This window comes from Lactuca sativa, chromosome 3 (genome assembly GCF_002870075.4).
Source record: "Lactuca sativa cultivar Salinas chromosome 3, Lsat_Salinas_v11, whole genome shotgun sequence".
Taxonomy (NCBI): Eukaryota; Viridiplantae; Streptophyta; class Magnoliopsida; order Asterales; family Asteraceae; genus Lactuca; species Lactuca sativa.
In genome coordinates, this window is record NC_056625.2 from 209006186 (window position 1) to 209026385 (window position 20200).

The 20200-nt window shown below is 34.5% G+C and overlaps 2 protein-coding genes across 2 annotated transcripts; both read left to right on the forward strand.

Annotated features, from left to right (window-relative positions):
* The first annotated feature begins 14658 nt into the window (after nucleotides 1–14658).
* Nucleotides 14659–15884, forward strand: LOC111877717 (ribonucleoside-diphosphate reductase small chain). The gene has a single exon (XM_023874226.3). The coding sequence runs from the start codon at nucleotides 14750–14752 to the stop codon at nucleotides 15737–15739; it is 990 nt and encodes a 329-aa protein (XP_023729994.1). The 5' UTR covers nucleotides 14659–14749; the 3' UTR covers nucleotides 15740–15884.
* A 173-nt stretch (nucleotides 15885–16057) lies between these two features.
* Nucleotides 16058–18956, forward strand: LOC111877718 (uncharacterized). The gene is made up of 7 exons (XM_023874227.3): nucleotides 16058–16181; nucleotides 16301–16341; nucleotides 16882–16939; nucleotides 17053–17146; nucleotides 18410–18494; nucleotides 18581–18646; nucleotides 18722–18956. Exons 1-7 carry the CDS (start codon nucleotides 16118–16120, stop codon nucleotides 18812–18814), a joined length of 501 nt encoding a protein of 166 aa, XP_023729995.1. The 5' UTR covers nucleotides 16058–16117; the 3' UTR covers nucleotides 18815–18956.
* The last annotated feature ends 1244 nt before the right edge of the window (nucleotides 18957–20200 follow it).

Here is a 20200-nt window from a genome sequence, read left to right on the forward strand (position 1 = left end):
ACAAGATAATTGTCAAAATTTAGATAATCATTTGTTTTATTAGATAAAATTTGATTATTTGTAATTTAGATTTGAATTCTCTTGTATGAAAAGTTTCAATTTTTCCCCTTTAGTTTTTATAGTTTAAATTTGAACTTAAAAATTTTGTTTTGAAATTTAAATAGTTGAAACCCTAATGTTTTGAAAAAGGTTTCAAAACTTGCCCTCAAGTTTTGGAATTTAAATTTTAATTAAAAGTTTAATTTTGATGAATATTTAAATTCTAAACCCTAATGTTTTGAAATGTTTCAAAACTTGCCCTCAAGTTTTGGAATTTAAAAGTTGATTAAAAGTTTAATTTAGGAATGTTAAATTCTAAAACCCTAGTATTTTTTTTGAAAAGTTCAAATCACACCCTTATGGTTTTATTAATTAATTAAGGTGTATAATTAAAAGAGGTTTAATAAATCCATAAAGTTTTGGTTTACAATTTAATTGAACTAAAAGTATAATTGTTAAATTTGACCACCTAGTATTTTACGAGTGTAAAATACACCCTATACTATATATAACATTAAAAGTCTAACATTATATATATATATATATATATATATATATATATATATATATATATATATATATATATATATGTATGAGTAAAAGTCAGTCTTACCGTTAGTAGGCCTCATTCACGAAGCTAGTCTATAAGGGGTGTTTAAGGAAATTGCCTATAAAATGGCGATTGAATGGGTATCCACTCTTACCCACCGCACTCTTGACTAGTGGAGGGTCGTTAGCCGAACGGGTAGGATATGACAGAACTTTCCATTATAAGTATAATGAAGTATAAAAGTAACTAAATGTTTTACAAATTCCCAATCTTAGTTACTTTAGCCAAAAGTGAATTAATGCAATTCCATTAAATTACACTTTGTGCCCTTGTGAAGACGTTAGTGGAGCGTATGTGGTTTACCGGCACACTAAATGGTTCTAAGCAAAGGTAGCAAAGGGTGACTCAATGTTTGTCATAGTTCGGTGGAGCGTGTGTGGTTTACCGACACATTGAATAGGTGACTGTAACATGTGGGGGCACCATGTAATTTTGCATGGTTATTCACACCCGATTTGTGATCCTCGGCATCCCAGTCACAAACTAGAGGGGCATATCGAGATTTAAACATGTCGTTGAAATGTTCAATGAATCTCAAAGGATCTAGGAGTTTTCATAGATTTAAAACTTAAATTTCTTTTTCGTTTTTCATGGTGGAAATTAGTGAATCGTCATTCACTTACCTTCAAATATTCTGCAACTAGATTACGACATCCCTTTTCTAGGTTGTAGCGTATTGTGTTGGGTCCTAGCCTTAATATCTCATTTGGGTGATTTATTAAGGACTCAATCAATCAGCTAACTTGAATTTATTTTTCTCCCGTTTTGTATATGTCAAAGTTCGACAACTATGGTCTTCCTAAATCCCGTGGAACAAGCATTCCACACGAAGATGATATTCCAAGATTCGATCGAGGAACAAGAGATCATGCTTCACTTCCTCCTCCTCCTCCAATAATTCTCCCTAACACACAAGATCAAAGAATTGAAAGGTTCAATGTCACTAAAGCCCTATTGGAAATTAAACATGAAGATGGTAAACCCGTTTGTGCCCACGTTCTAGGAATGAAATCACACATCGATAGGTTGATTATGTTGGGTGTGTCATTCCATGATGAGTTGGCTATAGGCTGGGTTCTACAGTCACTCCCTGAATCATATAATGAGTTTAAAAGAAAGTATTATATGATGGATCACGATGCAAACCTCAATGACCTAACTTACATGCTCATTGCTGCTGATCATAAATGATTTGGCAAAGCAATGGAGCATATTTGTTGGGAAAGTCAGCCAACCATGCTTCCGAGGACGTTCTAGGAGAACCGACCTGCGTTTGCTGCCAAGAGAAAGGGCGTTGGATACAAGTCTGCCTTAAGATCCTAAAGAGTCCAAAAGATGGGAGAGTCAAAAAGTATGGTTGTGCTTCAGGTAAAATCCACTATCTAATTCCATTAAGTTCCTATTCGTTGATTCTTAATACATGATGTGATAAGATTGCATTTGAATGTTTTGCAGGATCAGTGAAAAGAGAGGAAGCTTGATGAAAGAGCAAGATGAATCTAATCACGAAGAAATGGATCTCGATCGCATGGATTTGAAGATTAGATTTTGAGCTTAGAAAGTTATGATAGAGTTGTTAGGAATTTTTCTTTTGACTACATAGTTTTCAGTTGATTTTGCATTGTAAGGACAAATGTTTTCCGCTGCTTTTATGAATAAAATAAATTTTTTGATATGACTTATTTATTTCCTTGCAATGAAATCATTATGAAAATTGATGTTTGCATATTTCTACAACGAATGGATAAGATTCTTAATTATTTTAATAGTGGAAATGTCAAGAATTTACCAAATAAGGAGAGTTTCTCATCGCCCAATTTTCAATTGGACAGAAACTTGGAATCATGCAACTTGGTTGCACGATGAATGAGAAATTTCATATTTGGAAATTAGACTAATTCGTTGACAAAGTGAAAGACTATTAGATCGAGTACACAAAAGTTGTGTGTTGAACAAGTCCACCACAAGGGTAACAAAGATATTCGTCATGATTTACTAAAGGATTAGTAAATATGATTAAGTGTAATTCTGAATTGATTGAAAAAGGTTTAAATCAATAGCAGAACAAATAAGAAGAATCAAGTAGGTAGAAAGATAAAAGTTTCTCTATTCTAAGAAGAAGGGAGAGTACCTTTTATGCTTTATGATATGACTTAATGATTAAGAACCATATCTCAATTGATCCTCTAAATAAATCTTAGTACAAGTGTATGTATAAGAAGAGGAATCAAGAATTGAAGAAATGGTTAAATCAAGAAGTCAATCATACTTCATTCCAAAACAAGTCTTAGAGTTAAGATTGTGACATTAAGTGACAAGTCTTAGGAAGGTTTATAACATTCATTAAATGTAGAATTTGGAAAAAGGCTTTCCTATTCTCACACATTTGAAATTGGAAAGTTGTGATGTCTTGGATAAGACAAAGACCAACTAGGACCAATTTTATGAAATGTTTTGTCTTGATAAAGGCTACACTAACTCTTGAATATTTGTTTGACAAGAAATGTTTATTGACAAGAGAATCTTATATGTCAAGGAGTCAGTGGGAGTCTTAATGGTCTTGAAAGGTTTCAAGAACAAATCAAGAATAAACCTTATCGATCATCACTAGCACACAAGTAGAGGTTTACAACCTATCATGTTGACATTACCTTGTATCTGTGTCGTTCCAATTGAGTTAATTATGCATGTGAGCCCTATGAGTTCTCATTTGAATGCATAAAAGGCAAGGACCTTGATCAATTGAAAGTACATTGATAGGAAAGGGTAAGCTGCTTAACTACTTGGAAGACATGGTGGGCAGCTGTGTTACCATAAGGCAAGGAATCAAGATTAAGAAAGTTTGGTCCATATGAGTTTGAATTTGTCGTAAACTTTGGTTTTGACAAATTCACATGGATAGGAACACATACACCATTAAAATCTAAGTTTCATAAGATTCCCTCCTTCATGAAAATGACTGTGAGGAACTGCTTTCACTAAGAAAGATTTTAAGAAGATAGTAATTGTGAAAATTGTATTCTCGAATTCGATTATGGTTACGGTATCCCTTTCCATGATTCGAATTATGAGATTTAGCAATTAGTCTGAATTATTTAAGACACATATATGAGCTATCTAAGGCAAAGGTGTATAAGTTTAAGAAGCATTGATAAAAGATTATCAAAGCATTGGGTATTAGAAATATGAACTTAAAGAAATTCAATAGGCATTGTTTTTCTGAAAGTTAAGTTGTTTCTAAATACATGTCAAAGCTAGTAGGAGCATAAGTGTTATGTTTATAATAATCATCGTGATAGTGGGAGCATAAATGTTATGATTGCATGATTATTAAGGCAAGTATTACAAGTTAGCAATATTAATTATAGAAAACAAGAGTTATACTTTGCAAAGTCACAATGGTTGTAAAGTTGTTTTTGCTATAATTGAGGGAGAGAATATTATGCTTCATTTCAAATCTAAAGGCTTAGGTTATGGAATGTTAATAAATTTAGTCAATGAAACATAGTGCGTTCTTAAAATTCGATTATGATTACGACATTCCTCTTCATATTTCGAATTGAGAGAACATAGCACATAAAATATTTTGGCAGAAGTTTGATAAAGTATCGAATCTTTATGTAAGACATTATGCATCGTGTCGCATACGCTCCGGGTATAGGATCGATGGCAAATGCTATAATATTTGACCATTCTAAAATTTTCCAAATGTCTAGTGCATTTAGAGGGAAAAGGACAAGAATCGGTTTTGACTAGGATAATTAGACAACTATCAAAGGACAATCCAAAGTTCGCCGAGGATTGGTCGCTTGTGAGTAGTTGGAAGCATGATATTGGATGGACCATATCGACATTATTATGAATAGATAAGATTCTATTAAGGATGAATTGTCATATGGTAAGTATGGAAAGGTTTCCATATTGGGAATTGGATATTGAGAATCAATGTCTAGATTAGAAATTTTATGCAAAATGATGTTCAAAGGAATGTACTTTGAGTGAGAGACATCACATCTATGGAATTGTCTTGTAACAATCTTCGATAGAGGACTTTGTAATTTCATTGGCAATAGTCATTGTGACTTTAGTGCAGTGACATTACAAAAGGATCATTGCATAAAATGTTAGAATCTAACATATTCCATAAGTGGCAAGAATTTAATATTCTTTCACTTATGAAAATGGATTAGGAGTTGTGAAATGAGTATGATTGGAAATGTGTTCATTTGATCTATTTCACAAAGTAAGAACCGTAGGTAAACATTGTGTGCATGCTAAGAGCATGGGACAAGTGTTGTAATTCAAGTAAGAAGTTGATTACCCGAAACAACAAATAATGAGTAATCGATATGGTGATAAATAAAATGTGTTTTATTTATACTCAATGGTTTGAGGTCATATGGGATTAGTATTATTCTTGTGCTTCACTTTGCATGTTTTGACTTCCTGAATAATTTAATTGGTTGAGAACAGTCAAATTATTCAAACGGGCCACAGTCGTTCATATGTTGGAAGCAGATATGAATGAAAATTGTCATGAATTGGTGTGTGGATTGTCTAAAGAGAATTAGACATAAGCAAATGTTTGCTGCAACGTTCATGAGTGCTTATGAATATGATTTGAGCATTGGATTAAACCCACGCTCACTTGGATCACTTCATGGATTTTATCACAAGTGATTGGTGAGACGATAACATCTTATATTCTTGAAACCGAGATGTGTGAGTTGTATCTTGCGAGTCGGTTACACATTGATAATATGTAAACGCACCAGTAACTTGGTGTTATAAAACATATTGTTGTGTGTGATTTGGTGAGTGAGTGCAAGCGAGCATTGAGTCAAAGTTTATCCGTTCCTTTTATCCAAAGTAGGATAAAAGCGATATCTGTGGGCCCCTCGATGATTTAGTGATGGCACCTAAGTGCTTGGCCAAGCTGGGACTAATTTGATGTGTTCAAATTGTAGTCTGTTGTCAGTCGTCATAAATTTGAATTCGAGAAACAGCACATAGACAGAGAGAATGATTTAGATCCATGTCTCAGTATATACGATATATAGAATGGAGGAATATATGATCCCTTATCTTAAGGACACGCGTATCTGATAAGATCAGAGTTGACAGCGGCTTTGGAAAGCTACGATTGCAGATTAGGATCTGAAGTCATACGCAGAATAGTTATTAGACTTATCCAAGTGGGAGACTGTTGGATTAGTGTCTAGGTCCATAACTATTTTGGTATGTACTTGACCCGATGGTGCATGGTCCTTTTGGGTTGCCTTCACCAAAGCAACTTGATAGGATGAATAATGGAGAGAAAGGATTAAATATGATTTATTAATATATTATGAGAATAATATATTAAAGGAGAAAATCATATTGTTTAATTAATATTAGTCAAGAATTAATAAGAATTAAGTTTGTGACTAAAAGACATTAATTGAACTTTAGGGACTAGAACTGTCAATTGTATGATAGTTGAATATTGAGCTAATGGACTCCATATTAAAGGGGTGGACGAATTCTATGGGGAAACCGATTAGAAATCGTCCAAAGGCCTTTAAGGAGGGAGCCCATGGGTTGCTTAGGTCTTAAGCATCCAAATTAGGGTTTCCTTGTTAGATAACCCTAATAGCCTCACTATTTAAAGAACCCTTATGCCCAAAAAACGTGGACAAGACTTCTTCTAGGGTTTCCACATGTTTTGGGCAGCCTCCTTCTCTTTTCCTCTTCATCCTCTTGCTCTTGGTGTTTGTGAATCATTAGAGGAGTGACATTTGTGACTCTAAGCTTTCTAAAGTCAATACAAGGAGGATTTGGGATTGTTATTGCTACATAACAATCAAGGTAATAACTTAAACCCATTCTTATGTTAATATGATTACTTGTATGCTAGAACTAGGGTTTATAGTCTTGGATGAATTGCATGTACAATAGAGAAACCTAGATCCAAGCATTAGGGTTTGTATGAGCACATATGATGTTCTTATTGCCTAAACCCATCAACAAAACCCTCTAGCTGAGCCATGTAAACATCCTTAGCCACCTTTCCATTTAGGAAAGTGGTTTTGACATCCATCTGCCATATTTCATAGTCATGAAATGCAGCAATGGCCAGCATCACCCTAATAGACTTTATCTTCGCAACCGGTGAGAATGTTTCATCATAGTCAACTCCAGGAGTTTGAGTGAAACCTTTCGCAACTAATCGCGCCTTATAGGTGTGCACATTCCCATCCATGTCGGTCTTCTTCTTGAAGATCCATTTGCACCTGACCGTCTTACGACCTGGTACATTGTCAACCAAATTACAAACTTGTTTGTGATACATATTCTGAATCTCGCTGTCCATCGCCTCTTTCCACTTTGCAGAATCCGGGCCTGCCATGGCTTCCTTATAGTTGTTAGGTTCATCCAAATTCACTAGTGTAATATAACTAATGAACATATCCCCTTTGGTAGTAATATGAAAACCATAAAATTGGGGTTGAAACCTAATTCTTTCGGAACGTCTAAGAGGTAAGGACTCGTCAATCCGTTCAACCGGAGTTTACTCCTCGGGTTGAGTGTCGGTGTTAGAGGTTCCTTCATCGCTCGACTCTTGAAGCTCTTCAAGATCGATTTGCCTCCCATTGTCCCATTGGTTTATGAGTTCTCACTCACTGAAAACCCCTCTCCTCGTGACGAAGACAACGTTGTCACTCAGTCTATAGAAGAGATATCCAAAGGATTTATGCGGGTAGCCGATGAAAATACATCGCTCACTACAAGGTTCGAGCTTGTCGTGAGTCTCTCATCTTACGAAAGCCTCGTAACTCCAAACCTTGATATGCGACAACAAGGGAGCTTTCCCTGTCCACATCTCGTGAGGTGTTTTGGCAACCTTCTTCATAGGGACTAAGTTAAGGATATGGGTGGTAGTCTCTAAGGCATACCCCTAGAATGAAATAGGTAGCGACGCACGACTTATCATGGAACGAACCATGTCTACCAAGGTTCGATTACGCCTCTCAGCCACACCATTCAACTGCGGTGTTCTAGGTGGCTTCAATTGCGAAACGATTCAGCATTCTTTGAGGTAGTCGTGGAATTCAAGACTTAGGTACTCTCCTCCTCGATCGGATCGAAGCATCTTGATTTTCCTGCCCAACTAATTCTCCACTTCTTGTTTAAATTCTTTGAACTTTTCAAAGGTTTATGACTTGTGCATGAATAAGTAGATATACCCATATCTACTATAATCATCGGTAAAAGTCACATAGAAGCGGCTCGCATCCCTTGTGGTGGATCTAAAGGGACCACACACATCGGTGTGTATGTGATCCAGTAAACCCTCACCCCTTTCACAAGTGCCAGTAAATGGTGACTTGGTCATCTTTCCAAGTAAACAAGACTCACACATGTCATCGTCACTAAGGTCGAATGACTCCAACACTTCATCCTTTTTGAGTTGGGTTATGCGTTTCTTGTTGTCATGTCCAAGACGGAAATGTCACAAGCATGCTTTATCCAAACTATTGGAAGAATCGATACACAACACATCATTTCCTAAATTATCTACAACCATCACAGTTTCATATATTCCATTACAAGGCAATGCTTTAAAATATAAAACACTCTTAAGATAAGCATAAACAGAACACTTTTCATTATCAAATGAATATCTAAATCCTTGTCTATATAAACCATGAAATGAAATGATGTTTCTTGCCATATCTGGCGAATATCAACAATTATTTAAATTTAAACCTAATCCATTACTAAGCACTAGGGAATAAACTCCAATCTTGGTGACAGGTGACGATCTTCTGTTTCCCATGATTAGATTTATCTTCCCACGCTCCACATCCTTATTTCTTCTTAGTCCTTGCAAATCAGAACATATGTGAAAACCACATCCTGTATCAAGAACCCAAGAAATAACATGCAATGAATTATTAGATTTAATAGTGTAAATACCTGCGAAGGACGGCTTGATCTTCCCATCCTTGATAACTTGCAGATATTCTGGACAGCTTCTTTTCCAATGCCCTATCTTGTGGCAGTGGTCGTACTTTGCCTCCTTGGGGTTAGAGTTGGGCTTAGCATAACCAACTTTGGTTCCACTAGAAGAGGTACCATCTTGGGACTTTCCCTTGTGGTGGCTCTTTGAGGGAGCCTTCCTCTTCTTACTCTTCCCTTGACCAATTGCCAAGACAGGGGCAGCAGCAAGAGTTGGAGTTGATGTAATAGACTTATCTTTGAGATTTCTCTCAGAAGTAATTAGCAAGCCTTGAAGCTTACTTAAAGTGACCTCTTCCATATTCATGTGTTAGGTCATGCAGAACTGGTTGTAGCAGGGAGGAAAGGAGTGAATGATAACGTCGATTGCCAACTCTTCATCGAAGTTAACATTTAACTTCAGTAGGCAATCAACATATCTCTGCATCTTTTGCAGATGAGCGGTAAGAGACTCTCTATTACCCATTCTAGTAGTGATCATCGAATTGATGATCTCATACCTTTCTTGCCTCGCACTTTGGTGGTACCGGTCCAGCAAGTCTTGATGCATTTCATAGGGATACATGTCCTCATAGGACTTCTGGAGTTCTGCAGTCATGGTCGCCACCATGATGCAATGGACCTTCATAGCATCACGCTCATGGGCCTCAAAGGCCGCGGTCTCTCCAACAGAGGCAGTGTTGAGGTTGATTTCCTTCAACTTCTCATCGAGGACATACTCTTTGTCCTCATAACGAGTGACCATTCGGATGTTGCGGATCCAATCATTGAAATTGGACCTGTCAAAGATCACTCTCCCACACAAGTTCATGAGTGAGAACGAGCCGGAAGCATTGTTGTTGACGTTCGACATTTGAAAAGGAAAAAGAACAAAGTTTGATTAGAAATGAATCCCCAATTAAACACCCAAATGAGAAATTAGGGCTAGGATCCAACAACAATATTTACAAATTAGAAGAGAGATGCCGTAATCTAACAAGTAAATAATTTGAAGGTAAGTGAATGACGATTCACTAATTCTCCACCATAAAAAAAGAAAAAGAGATTAAGTTTTAAATGTAATGAAAACTCCTAGATCTTTTGAGATTCATTGAGCTTTTCAATGGCATGTTTAAATCTCGATATGCCCCTCTAGTTTGTGACTGGGATGCCGAGGATCACAAAGCAGGTGTGAATAACCATGCAAATATACATGGTGCCCTCATTGTTACAGTCACCTATTCGATGTGCCGGTTAACCACACACGCTCCATCGAACTATGACAAACAATGAGTCACCATTTTCTATCTTTTCTTAGAACCCAATTAGTGCGCCTCTTTACCACGCACGCTCCACTAACGTCTTAGCAAGGGTATAAAGTGTAATTTCATATAATTGCATCAATTTCACTTTTACCTAAAGTAACTAAGATTGAGAATTTTTTGAAAAGCATTTAGTTACTTTTATAATTCATTATACTGATTAATGAGGAAGGGTTGCCCTATCCTACCCGTTCGGCTAACGACCCTCCACCAATCAAGGGAGCGGTGGGTAAGAGTGGACACCCATTAAATGACCATTTTATAGGCCATAACCTTATACCCCCCCTTATAGATCGGTTTCGTGAATGAGGCCTACTAACGGTAAGACTAGCATTTTAAGTTATATATATATATATATATATATATATATATATATATATATATATATATATATATATATTAATCTTGTAATAATATAATAGTATAGGGTGAATTTTAAACTTGTAAAATTCTAGGGTTTGAAATTTAAATAATTAAAATTAAATCTTTAAGCAAAAAATTTAAATTTCAAAACTTGAGGGCAAGTTTTGAACTTTTCAAAACACAAAGGATCAAATAGCAAATAATTTTAAATTTAACAATTAATTTAATGATTATCTAAATTGGACCTAATCAATTTATTTACAAGATAATTCAACAATTAATTTAAATAATCAAATATTATCAAATAATGAATTTATTATTCAAACAATTGGTAATTATCTTTTGATTTGATAAGGATAATCATAAAACAGTAATAAAATCCGGGTTTTATTAGTCAAAACATATTTAGGTAATTATCGTTAAGCAAAACAGCAAGAAATCCCAAAAATATTAAACACATATGGACTTCCTTGTCAATCTCCATGCGCTGTCTTCCATTCTTCTAAAGGCTACCATTACTTTAGAGTATTATAATAGTTAGACCTTACTTTTCATGGAATATTTAAATGAGCGACTTGCATGAGTTTTAAGTAAGTTTTTGGTCTCACTTTCTTCCCTTATTTCTCTCTAAAGTCGTAAGTCTGAAGAGCATCGGTTCTTTTGAAGTTTGGTGCTTTACTTTGGTGTTTAAAGCCTTCGTGAGTTATCTTCTTCAGTGCCTGTTTGAGTTAAGCACTTAAAGGCTTAAGACACTCAAGAATACAAGAAGAAACTAGCATTCCAAGTACCTTACTCTTGATGGTGGGTACATATAGAGAAAATCATATTCTTTGATTTTTTGCTATCTTCATCAACACCCCAAAACCAAGTGGGTTCAAAGGCTTCAAAGGTTATCATTCTAAAAACTCTTTTGTTGCTTTATTTCATTCTAACATCTATAAACGGATCCTTGATGGTTTGGTTTTGTTATGAACTAAAAATAAACTTGTTATTTTTTAAAGTCTTCCATTGCGGTTTTTGTGAAAAACAATCTTATATTTCGTATCAAACCCCATCAAGTTCAAATGTTGAGAAGAAGCGTAGAAAACGGATCAACTGGGATCAAGAGGCGACACATGGACTTTTGGTACGTGATTATTTTGCCGCTGATAGTTTATATGATCTATCGAAATTCGAAGAACGTTTTCGTATTAGTAGAAATTTATTCTTATGTATAACTAGAGATTTGGAACGTAATTATGACTTTTTCAATTAAGATGGGATACTAGAGGTAAACCTGGTTTTACTACAATACAAAAATGTACAACTGCTCTTATACAATTAGGATATGACGTACCCGCAGACACATCAGATGAGTATTTGAAAATGTCTTAGAGGAAGGGTCGAGACTATATATATATATATATATATATATATATATATATATATATATATATATGTGTGTGTGTGTGTGTGTGTGTGAGAGAGAGTATGTTATAGAGATTTACCATGACATATACTTGCGACATTTGACTAAAAGTGATGTCGAGCAACTATATGCCACACATCAAGATAAACATGATTTCCTAGGATGCTTGGTTGCATTAATTGTACACATTGGGAATGAGCAAATTGTCCTCAATTCATGCGAGGTGATCATGAGGTCCCGACTATTATATTGGAAGCGGTTGTTTCACAGGACCTATGGTTTTGGCATGCATTGTTTGGTATGACGGGGTCAAAAAATGATATGAATGTGCTCCAAGCGTCTCTGTTATTTAACAATATTTTGCAGGGTAAAGCACCAAACAAGCCATACGTTGTGAATGGAAATGAGTATAAGTATGTGTATTACTTAGGTGATGGGATATATCCAGATTACGTTACAATTGTCAAGTCATATTCATTTCCGACCGATGAAAAGCGAAAATTATTCAAGTTAGCACAAAAATTTGCAAGGAAGGATGTGGAACGAGCGTTTGGAGTCCTCAAACAGAAGTGACACATAATCAAACATCCGACACGGATATCGGATAGGGAAAAATTGACGACATTGTTGACTGCTTGTGTTATTTTACATAATATGATAATAAAAGAAGAGGGTAGAGCTATCTGTTCATATACCACGAATTATATAGTTAATCCACCTACAGTAATACAAATTGGTAGTCTGACATACTTCACAAGGCTTTTGGAAATACAACACCGTGAAACACATCACACTCTACGTCACGATTTGATCGAGCACCTATGACAAAGGCAATTCCAAGGGCAAAATGACAATGAAGACGAGGAGGATGAGAGCGGTAACAATGAGGCAAACCAGGACGGTGACGAAGAGGCGGACTAGGCCGATGACGACAACGACGACAAGTAGTATTTTTCTATGTTTTTTTTTATGTTTTTAATTTTTATTTTTTAAGCAAATGTAATGGTTTTATTTTAGTAGTTTATGTTTTAAATTTCTATGTTTTTAATCAATGAAATGTGGTTTTATTTTTTTATGTTTTCAAAAAAATTATTTATGTTATAAATTATGTTTTTTTATTTAATATAATGTTAAAAAAACAAAAAATAAAAAAGAAATGTTGTGGAGTGGTGACCAATTCCAATGTCTATTAGGTTGATGGTGAAGCTAACGTAACGCATATGTGACAATGTTTTTTCGGTGGGTTTGTGGTGACCACTCCCTTAGCCTAACAAAATACAGGTCACTTAGATTGAGATAATGGTGCCATTGAAACCATAATAAAACCTCCGTCACGTCACTATCATGTCACTTTTACCATAAAAATATGGTTTATTTGCCACACATGTCACTTTTACCATAAAAGTATGGTTTATTTGCCACACAGTAGGTATAGTGCCACATTTTTTTTAAGAATTTAATTTAATTAAAAACTTTAATTTTAATAAAAAACATAAACATTTCATTACTTCAAAATTAAAAAATATTACATTCCATTACTAAAGCAATTTTAAGTTTTTCCACGTTCATGTTAGTTGATCATATGGAGATCTTGGGGTTGTAATGTTTCTAAGAGCATACGGTGTGAGTCGTGTTGCTTCTTGTTGTGGCTGAGTTGGCAGCCCATAGTGTCGTTATAACATCAAAAACACCGCCTCATCTCCTTGTTACACCTTGTTGTAGTGCTTCTTGTTGTCTCAATGACAAGACATCTCCTTGTTACACCTTGTTGTAGTGCTTCTTGTTGTCTCAATGACAAGAAGAAACATGATCACCTATTGGCTGCCAAGTTATCTCTCTTTCTATCTCTTTCCTCTTAACATGGTGTTATAACACCATGAACACCACCCCCTCATCTTGTTGTTTCTTGTTATAACACCACTTCAAGTTGCCCATATCATATGCTCTAATGAGTGTTTTTTAGATTGTTTGAATTATTGGAAGAAAAAATTTTAAAAGTTTTGAAAAAAAGAAGTTTAAACATAATTTTTTTTGATGAAGATGTGGTAAAACAAAGGGTGTGAGGTTTATTTGTAAGTCAAATTCAAATTTTAAAAGCTTTGATTGTTCAAAGCTTGGGAAAAGGAAAAATGGATGAGAGAGGTGCGGTTGTTTTCTATCGTGTGCAGTCAAACCGTAATCAAGGGGAGATACTCCTTTTGGCTGCCGTTATTTATATGCGGTGAAACCGCATCCATTCATCTAAGTCTTATAAGGTTTGGGGAGTGGCTGCGGTCTCTACCGCAGTCTCTTTCCACCTCAGCATGAACATCGCTCTTCCACTACGGTTTGGGTGCGGTGGAGGCCGCACTGCGGTAGTCCTTGACCGCACTCCCTTTTCTCTTCCTCCTCTTTTACTTGCTTTTTCTCTCTATCTCTCTCCTGTCAACCAATCATCTTCTTTCTTTTTCTCTCTCCTAACCTTTTTCCCACTCTCCCATTGAAGTTTCTAGTTGATGAAATAAAAAAAATATGAGTTGACGTCTACGTGGCATAGGAATAGGAGGGAATGCGGTTTCGGTGGCACCACTCCCTCCGGCCCAAGTTTTACAAACAAGTTAAAACAAATAAGCTATTTTTACTAATTTTTTTTTGTCCCCCGTTGTAACATTATCGGTAAATCTCCAAACATATAAAAGAAAATAAAAAAATGAGCGTTGTTTTAAAATAATTTGATTAAGTTACTCCAAAAAAAATACAAATATATATTTTGTTCATTTGTTGTATGAGTTACCCATAAATTTATTACCATTTTATTTATATATTGAAATTGAAATTTGAAAGTGCCAAAAATTAAAAAAAAGTGTAAAGATTCTCCCGCAAGCTTTACCCTCAAAATTCAAATCACCCGCTCTTACTATTCAACAATTTCATTATAAAAACATGGTCACTCCTCTCCTTAATTTCATCATACCAAACAATCCCTAATCTTCCACCCCTCATCTTTCATTCATTTTCGCCAATCAGATCTCTTTGAAACCTACTAGAATGCCTTCTATCCCTGAAGAGCCTCTTCTTGCTCCAAACCCAGATCGCTTCTGTATGTTCCCAATTCAGTACCCTCAAATTTGGGAAATGTACAAGAAAGCCGAAGCTTCGTTTTGGACAGCCGAAGAGGTCGATTTGTCTGAAGATCAACGTCACTGGGACTCGTTGACAGACGGCGAGAGGCACTTTATCACTCACGTCCTTGCCTTCTTCGCCGCCTCCGATGGCATCGTTTTGGAAAACCTAGCCGGACGATTCATGAAAGAGGTTCAAGTTGCGGAGGCGCGTGCCTTCTACGGATTCCAGATTGCCATCGAGAATATCCACTCCGAGATGTACAGTTTGCTTCTGGAATCCTACATAAAGGACTCTAATGAGAAAAGCAGACTCTTCCGAGCAATCGAGACTATTCCGTGTGTTGAGAAGAAAGCGAATTGGGCTCTCAAATGGATCGATGGCTCGGAGACGTTTGCAGAGCGTATTATCGCTTTCGCTTGCGTTGAAGGGATTTTCTTTTCCGGAAGCTTCTGCGCGATTTTTTGGTTGAAGAAACGTGGGTTGATGCCTGGATTAACCTTCTCGAACGAATTAATCTCGCGAGATGAGGGATTACACTGTGATTTTGCGTGTTTGCTTTATGGGTTACTGAAGACGAAGCTGAGTGAGGAACGAGTCAAGGGAATCGTCTCCGATGCGGTGGAGATTGAAAGAGAGTTCGTCTGCGATGCCTTACCTTGTGCTCTTGTAGGGATGAACGGGGATCTGATGAGTGAATACATCGAATTCGTTGCTGATAGGTTATTGGGTGCATTGGGATATGGGAAATTGTACAATGCCCAGAACCCGTTTGATTGGATGGAACTGATTTCGTTACAGGGGAAGACCAATTTCTTCGAGAAAAGGGTTGGTGAGTATCAGAAAGCTTCTGTGATGTCGAATTTGAACGGAAATGGAGACTCTCATGTTTTCAAAATGGATGAAGATTTCTAAATTTTCAGTTCTAGGGTTCTTCAAATTGCTTATTTAGGGTTAGTTTCAAGTGTTGTGATTCTATGTTTATGTTTATTTAATCTGTTTCTTGATTCTTGTTCAAGAAACAGTGTAAGAAAATGAAAATCTAACATTGTTTATTTCATATATGTTTTTCAATGGGTATTTGGAAATTGATCGAAAAACATGATCTTTATGTTCTGTGATATAAACTATAAAGTATTTTTTTTATTTTTTATTTTTAACTTTTTACGATGAAATAAGAACCATTAGTGGACCTGTCAAGCCTTTAAAAAACGATGTCGTTTTGGGTGGGTAATACAGTACCCAAAATTTAATAGGCATGCTAGGGCTAGAAAACAATCACTACAGTTCGAAATGCTATCAAGAGAACAGTTGCTTCATCTCTTCGATCGATTCTCCACTCTCACATCTCAAAATGGTATCAATTTCTCTCTTTCGATCTCTATTTACACACATACACACACAGTATTATCGTTATTTTATGCGTATATTGTCCGATGAATCGATTCCAATTCAAGATTCAATGAATTATTTCAGATGTCAAGAAACGAATTGCAGATGCTGTCAACGATAACCAGGTATCTATCTCTCTCGTTTCTTCTTGATTTTCGGATTCTTTTTAAGGTTTTCTTAGTGGATTAATTTTGATTTGATTAAGTTCTTAGTTGTTACAGAAGAGTGTGATGTAGTTCCCTTTGTAAAGTGATTAATCTTCAGTAATTTCAGTCACCTCTGTAATGGCGTTAAAACCACCCACAACCCTACGTAAACTATGTAATTTGTTCAACATTTTGTTAGAAACCCCTTTCTTAACCATGTATTTTCACAAAATTTTGCTAGAAAACCATATTTAAAGTAGGTATATTTGTTTATTGCACACTTTTTGCAGACAAGTTTTTGTAAAATAACCTCAACCAGCATTACAAGTCAAATTTTTTTGAAAAAAACCATGGGTTTTGAATGTTCTAGTAAGTTGAGGGACTCAATCGTGCAAAACGATTTTCCAGGGATTTATCTGCAAAATTGTGAATTTGAAATATATCAAATAAATGGTTTTTGAATAATTGAAATTTGAAATAGACAACACATGAACATGAACATGATGGTAATAAATACAGGAAGCTGTAGCTGTGACCACTGCTATACAGGAGGAAATACTAAAGGAAATGGGAGTTGGTAATACATGGTTTTTTTTTTTTTTTTTTTTTTTTTTTTTTTTTTTTTAAATATAAATCAATTGTATAATTTTTTATAGACTTAAAAAAAAATAATAAATTGTATTATTTCAGATCCAGCTTATGGGCTTGCTTGCTTGGGGAAAATAAACATGGACTATGAAAATGATCGGGATTTAATGGTTCGCTTTTATGCATTTGTAGCAAAGTAATCTCTCTCTCTCTCTCTCTCTCTCTCTCTCTCTCTCTCTCTCTCTCTCTTTTACTGTAGAATTATTTGGGTTTAATGACTGGAAAGTGGAAAATATATTTTTTATGTGTTTTTTTTTTTTCTGGATTAAACCTCAAATTTACTTTTTGCCTGAAAAGACCTTGTATTTTTTCAGTTTTTCCGATCTGGCCCTTTTAGTCATTTTTTCTAAAAAAATTTGTAAAATGTGAGGGTTTTCGAGAAAAACTAAAAAAGTTGAGAGATTATTTGGAAGAATTTAGAAGGTTGAGGTTTTTTTTTGTAAAAAATACAAAGTTGAGGGCTTTTTTGGAAAAAATGAAAAAATAATAGGTTCTTTTTAGGCAAAAAGTAAATTTGAAGTTTAATTCAGAAAAAACATAAAATATAAGGTCTTTTTTGAGATTAAGCCTATTATTATTTTGTAAATAAAAAAATTCAATAATTATTAAAAAACCTTATATTTTGTGTTTTTTCTGGATTAAACCTCAAACTTTATTTTTTTTTCCTAAAAAAACCATTGTATCTTTCAATTTCAATTTTTCCGAAAAAACCCTCAACTTTGTCTTTGTCTTTTTTTTTTTTTTACAGAAAAAGCCCTTGACCTTCTAACTGTTTCCGAAAAAACCCTCGATTTTTTTAGTTTCTTTTCCATAAAAAGTAAAAAACCCTCACATTTTACAAGTTTTCTCGGAATAAAACGACTAAAAGGGGGAGATCGTAAAAATGAAAAAGTGCAAGGTCTTTTTCATAAAAAAGGTAAAGTTGAGGTTTAATCTGGAAAAAACACAAAATATAAGGTCTTTTATGAGATTAATCTTAACTATGTATATGTAGAGTTAATCTTTTTACAACATAAAATATTCATATCAAAACATCATTCCATTTCTACATGTCAACCAAAGATGATCATGTAATAATGTAATGTAATAACTCATTCCATTACCTTGTTTATTACATTGCTATGTCAATTGTCAATTCCATTCCTTTGTCATTATATTTCTGATACCATTATACACACATAATTTGAAGTTTTTTCTATTAAATCATTTTTTTTGCATTAAGTAAAAAAGAAAGGGATAATGAAACAAAAACCCCTAAGTTTGCAAGTTTTAATGAACCTAAAATCCACAAAAGGGTAAAACCGACAAAAACTTACAAAATTAAGGGTTTTTATGTCATTATCCCAAAAAGAAACACATTTGATATGATTTATTGATATGTAAACCGATTTAATAACAGGGAAGAAATGGCATGTGAAGAAGCCGAGCTTGGTCCAGATGAATATTCTGAAAGATTGCAAATGCAACAAACGTTACATTCACATGTAAGAATATCCAACAACATTTATTTCATTTTATTTTTTATTTTTTGAAAATTTTAAATGGGTATGTGTAAATAAAAATGTTGTAGCAATTGGAGATGTTGAAACACATGCGAAACTATGGTGTGGATCATCAGTCTGCTATCTTAGAGAAGGTGTTGTTTGTTTTCTGCTTTGATTTTTGGATTCTATTTTTGTGATGTTAAATGTTCGAATTGTGTTATTTTCAGTTAAGGCAGAAAATGGAGAAAGAAGAATTTGAAAATGAAGCATTTGTGTTTTCGGTGGATGAAATGAATGAGATTGTTGAAAATGGAGTGTAAAGGGGTTTTATTTGTTTATTATGTGCTTTATTTGGTGTTCAAATATTATGTATCACCATTTTTATTCTAGGATTTGAAGCATCATCATTTTTATGTTAATTTATTGGACAAATTATATAAAACCCACTAAATTTTGGTTTAATCTCTTTGTTTTACTTCTGGCAATGAAAGGCACTCAAATTTGACATTTTTTTTTTAATAATGTTGACCGATGTGATTTGTTATAACAGAGCATGTTAAAGTGTTTTAATACTATCAAAGTTTAGTAAATTTTCTCTAAAATCATTAACTTTGATAAAGTTTTATATTATCAGCCCGTTAATCTTCTTCATTGGTTTTAATTGAGGAAACCAAAATATAATAGCTAGACCATAAAAATTTCAAAAAATAGATTTTCATGTAATTTGTCCTAATTTAATTGTCTTTCATTTTCTCTTCTTTTTTCTCTTGATTCACAACTAATCTAATTGTCTTTCTTTTATCTTCTTTTCCCTTGATTCACAGTTGCCTTCTTGTTTTTCAATCGATCTTTTTGTAATAACCCACTAACCGTCATAAATTTTGGACAAAGTTACATAAATGGTCCCTATAGTTTACCAAAGGTCACATATTCAATCCTTTTTAATATTTTTGACGAACATTGTCTCTATGGTTTCCAAAACTTGTATGAATGGTCCATTTTGCACACACCGATACTTTTTCGTCCGTTATTGTGAGGGTAAATTAATCTTTTCAGGTTTAGCAGAAACTGAGTTTGTGACCATGGATAAACTATATGAACCATTTATGTAATTTTGACTATGTTTCATTTTTGAGTAAATTACATGAATCGTCCCCGGTGCAGGTGTCCATTGCACGTTCAGTCTTTATTTTTAAAAATTAACCTAGATGGTCCCTCACATGGTTAATTCCTACCCGCCCAGTCCTTATCGACATTATCAGTTTGTTTTCTCCAATTGGGTTCCCCACATGCCTAACATGCATGGGTATTTTCGTCATTTCAAGTGTTGCCCTATTATAACCGTTGCCCCTCCCTTTCTTTCGCTCACTTCCCCCCTAGGGTTGTAAACGAACCAAATGAACACGTTTTTCTGTTCATGTTCATTCGTTTAAAAAATTACATTGTTCATATTCATTCATTTATGTTCGTGAACACGTTAAACGAATATAAATGAACGGACATAAACAAACGTTGATAAATAAACATAATCGAACATATATGAACATAAACAAACATATAATATAATAATGTAATAAAAAACAATCAAACATATATGAACATAAAATGAACTTAAATGAACGAACATAAATGAACAACATAAACGAACATTCATGAATATAACTGAACTAAAATTTGTGTTCATGTTTGTTCATTTATTAAATAAA

Coding starts and splice junctions, on each gene's coding strand:
- LOC111877717 (XM_023874226.3), top strand. CDS start 14,750: ATGCCTTCTATCCCTGAAGAGCCTCTTCTTGCTCCAAACCCAGATCGC.
- LOC111877718 (XM_023874227.3), top strand. CDS start 16,118: ATGCTATCAAGAGAACAGTTGCTTCATCTCTTCGATCGATTCTCCACT. Junction 16,342..16,881: donor ATGCTGTCAACGATAACCAG/GTATCTATCTCT, acceptor TAATAAATACAG/GAAGCTGTAGCTGTGACCAC. Junction 18,647..18,721: donor AGTCTGCTATCTTAGAGAAG/GTGTTGTTTGTT, acceptor TGTTATTTTCAG/TTAAGGCAGAAAATGGAGAA.